Source organism: Cebus imitator, unplaced genomic scaffold, assembly GCF_001604975.1.
Source record: "Cebus imitator isolate Cc_AM_T3 unplaced genomic scaffold, Cebus_imitator-1.0 Scaffold77, whole genome shotgun sequence".
NCBI classification, from domain to species: domain Eukaryota; kingdom Metazoa; phylum Chordata; class Mammalia; order Primates; family Cebidae; genus Cebus; species Cebus imitator.
In genome coordinates this window covers 5,722,945-5,726,267 of record NW_016107392.1, presented here as the reverse complement: position 1 = coordinate 5,726,267, position 3,323 = coordinate 5,722,945, and the positions used below count along the sequence as shown (strand labels likewise).

The following is a 3,323-nucleotide window of genomic DNA, read 5'->3' as shown; positions in this document are numbered from 1 at the left end:
CCACCATGCCCAGCCAATTTTTTTGTAGTTTTTAGTAGAGATGGGGTTTCACTGTGTTGACCAGGATGGTCTCGATCTCTTGACCTCGTGATCCACCCGCCTCGGCCTCCCAAAGTGCTGGGATTACAGGCGTGAGCCACCGCGCCCGGCCAACCACTATCAATTTTAATTAAAATTGACAGTGGTTCAAAATTGATAGTGGTTATCTCTGGAAGGAGAATTATAGGTGATATTCTTTTCTGTGGATTTCTGTACTTTGCAAATTTTCTACAATAAATGTATGCTGCATTTGTAGTGATAAAACAATGTTATTATTTTTTTATTATTTTTTTAAATAAGAACAGATACTACACTTGATCTTAGCCAAAAGGCCGAGAAGTGATACAATGTTGTTATTTTTTTTAAAAAGTGTATCACAGTGGTGGAATGTTGTGAAAGATATGCGCTTTTATAACTTATAAAGGATACGCACAGGTTTCAAATAATATTGCCAAGACCTAGAAAGTGCCCAATCTGGCTTTGGAGTCAGAGAATTCTGTCCTCAAATCACTGCTGTATTAGCCTAGGCCTATACAGGGTCAGGATCATCAATATCACTGAGTCTCAGTAGCCTCATCCATAAGATGGGGCAATAACAGCCAGCTTTCAAGGTTAATGTGAGTGCTGTGTTAATTACACACGAAACATTTGGACATTCAATAAAGAGACACATTAGGGATGCACACTTCTTTTCTTAGTTCAGGTAATAAAGACTGATTAACAAAGATACCCAAAGTAAATGGAAAGTGCTAAGATGCAACCCAAAGTACTTCACATTTTTCAAGGAGAAATGTATTCTCTAGAAGGGGCTGGGGACTAAAATATTCTTTATATATTCTGAAAGGTAATTACTTAATAACTAAGTTGTAGTATATATTTTTTAGGCAATTTATATAGTACCCTAAAATTTTACCTTTAGCAGATAAGAAAGTTGAAAATCGGTGGCAGAGAATTACATTATTACATAGTCTTTATGCTTTATACAACTTTGTGATTAACATCTGCTAGAGTCTTGGTTTTATATTAGAATACATAATGAAAACATCTACCACTCAACAAACAAGTAACCAAATTTAAAAACGGGTAAAGGATCCAAAAAGACATTTCTAAGAAGATATACAAATGACCAATAAACATCAGTAGTCATCATGGAAATGCAAATCAAAACCAAAATGTGATTCCATTTCATGCCTACTACAGGATGGCTATAAAACATTTAACAAGTGTTACAAGAATATGGAGAAAGCGGAACCCCAAACACGCTGGTGGGAATATAAAATGGTGCAGCTAGCTGCTTTAAAAGAGTCTGGCAGTGCCTCAAAAGATTACACAAAGCTACCATACAGCTCAGCATATACCAATTCTACCCCGAGGCATATACCAAGAGAAATGAAAACAGAGGTCCATATAAACACCTGTACATGACTGTTTACAGCAGTATTATTCATAGTAGCCAAAAAGTGCAAACAACCCAAATGTCAATCAACTAATGAATGAACAAGCAAAATGTAGATCTATTCTGAATATTATTCAGCAATAAAGGAAATGAGATAATGATAAATTCTACAACATGGACAAACTTTGAAAGCATTTATGCTCAGTGAAAGAAGCCAGTCACAAAGTCACATTCATATTCTATGATTCCATTCATATGAAATATCCACAATAAGCCTATCTATAGAGACAGAAAATAGACTGGAGCTTGCAAAGGGCTGGGAGGAATGTATAGAATGCAGGGTGACTGGTCAAAGGTGGAGGGTTTCTTTTCCAAGAAATGAAATGTTTCAAAACTGACAACTGGTGATAGTTGCACAACCCAAGACTTTGAACTGTACATTTGAAATGGATAAATTATATGGTAGGTAAGTTACATCTTGATAAAGCGGTCACATTAAAAAAAACCAAGAAACTAGATTATAGACATTTGGATTTTTTTGTTTTTCACCTCAAGGTAACAAAAGAAGTTAAGCAGTCCATTACAGGAAGAAATTTTCCATCTGGCAGATTTACTGACAGAAACCCAACACTGGACTCTGCTGCCACATACCTCCTATCTGTAGCTCTGGACAACCCATTCGTCTCATCTGTGTGCTGACAGAATCAATCTCTTGAACAAGTGGCACTAATATTGTCTCATTGATCCACTAGGAAGAAATAAGGCACAGATTTTTGGATCCAGGATTCCAAAGCAGCTCTCAAATAATTACTTTCTTTTTTACAAGCAACTCTTAAGAATTTTTTTATCATCTTATACTTGTATATTGAAAGAATCATAAAGTATAGTGAAAAAAGAATGAAAGTAATCGCAACCCGAAATCAAGAGATGGTTAAATAAATAGGCCACTGGAGTGTAAATGAACTAAATTACATTCTTAATATGTTTTTTTCTGAAAAAAATATAAAACTTTTAGCTATATGTTAACTTTTTCTTAAAATTTTCTAATTATTAAGTTTAGCTAAAAGGATAATCTTCAGTTTACATTTGTAGGGTAACTTCATACATTTGTTAATGTACTGTTTACATTGGTTTGTGATCAGTAAGATAGTTTCTCAAACTAACATAACTGCTTAACTCTCGGCAGGCTCACCCAATTCCCTAACCATGTGGAAAAACAAGCTTATTACATTTGAAACTGGCTTGCAAATATTACAGTATTACTTTAGGACTGGGACTTTCAAATGCCTTTTCTATGGCTAACATACAACTAAATCTGGGAGGTGAAAAGACTGTCTAAGGATACATTCCATCTGGTTTGTGTGCTATTGTTTTGTGTGTGTGCCTGTAGCAAATTCAATTACCACTGCTGTTTCCATCTTTTGTTTATCCATAAAATGAAAGGATGAAAAAATGTTTCAGGTGAAATACGATATTATAAACAACTGAAATAAAAACCTTCTGGGAATGTAAAACATTTTTTGTAATCCATTTAAGCAAGCAAATTTTGATATAATGGCAAGACTTGATCTGAATTCACATGAAGCTATGTATAAACTTTATCCCACTGAGTGTGACTATTCATGTTTTTCTGCAGAAGTATTAATGTGGTTGATTATTGGGTGCTAACTAGACTCTGGTGTTATAAAATATATGGTACAGGTATACATACATTGCTTTTTAAAAAAAATTCCAAAAACTCTAGCTAACTCCTAAGACTTCATATTTATTTATTTATTTATTTATTTATTTATTTTTGAGACGGAGTTTCGCTCTTGTTACCCAGGCTGGAGTGCAATGGCGCGATCTCGGCTCACCGCAACCTCCGCCTCCTGGGTTCAGGCAATTC

The 3,323-nt window shown here is 34.8% G+C and overlaps 1 protein-coding gene and 1 pseudogene across 5 annotated transcripts in view; both read right to left on the bottom strand.

The window, feature by feature from the left end:
- The window catches only part of TMEM209 (transmembrane protein 209), a 43,282-nt gene that overhangs the window by 19,048 nt on the left and 20,911 nt on the right, over positions 1-3,323 (bottom strand). For all 5 annotated transcript variants that reach the window (XM_017532558.2, XM_017532556.2, XM_017532560.2 and 2 more), the window contains exon 9: positions 2,087-2,183. In XM_017532558.2, the coding sequence (XP_017388047.1) occupies positions 2,087-2,183 (97 nt within the window). The remainder of the gene's footprint in view (positions 1-2,086; positions 2,184-3,323) is intronic.
- Positions 279-383, bottom strand: LOC119471896 (annotated as a pseudogene).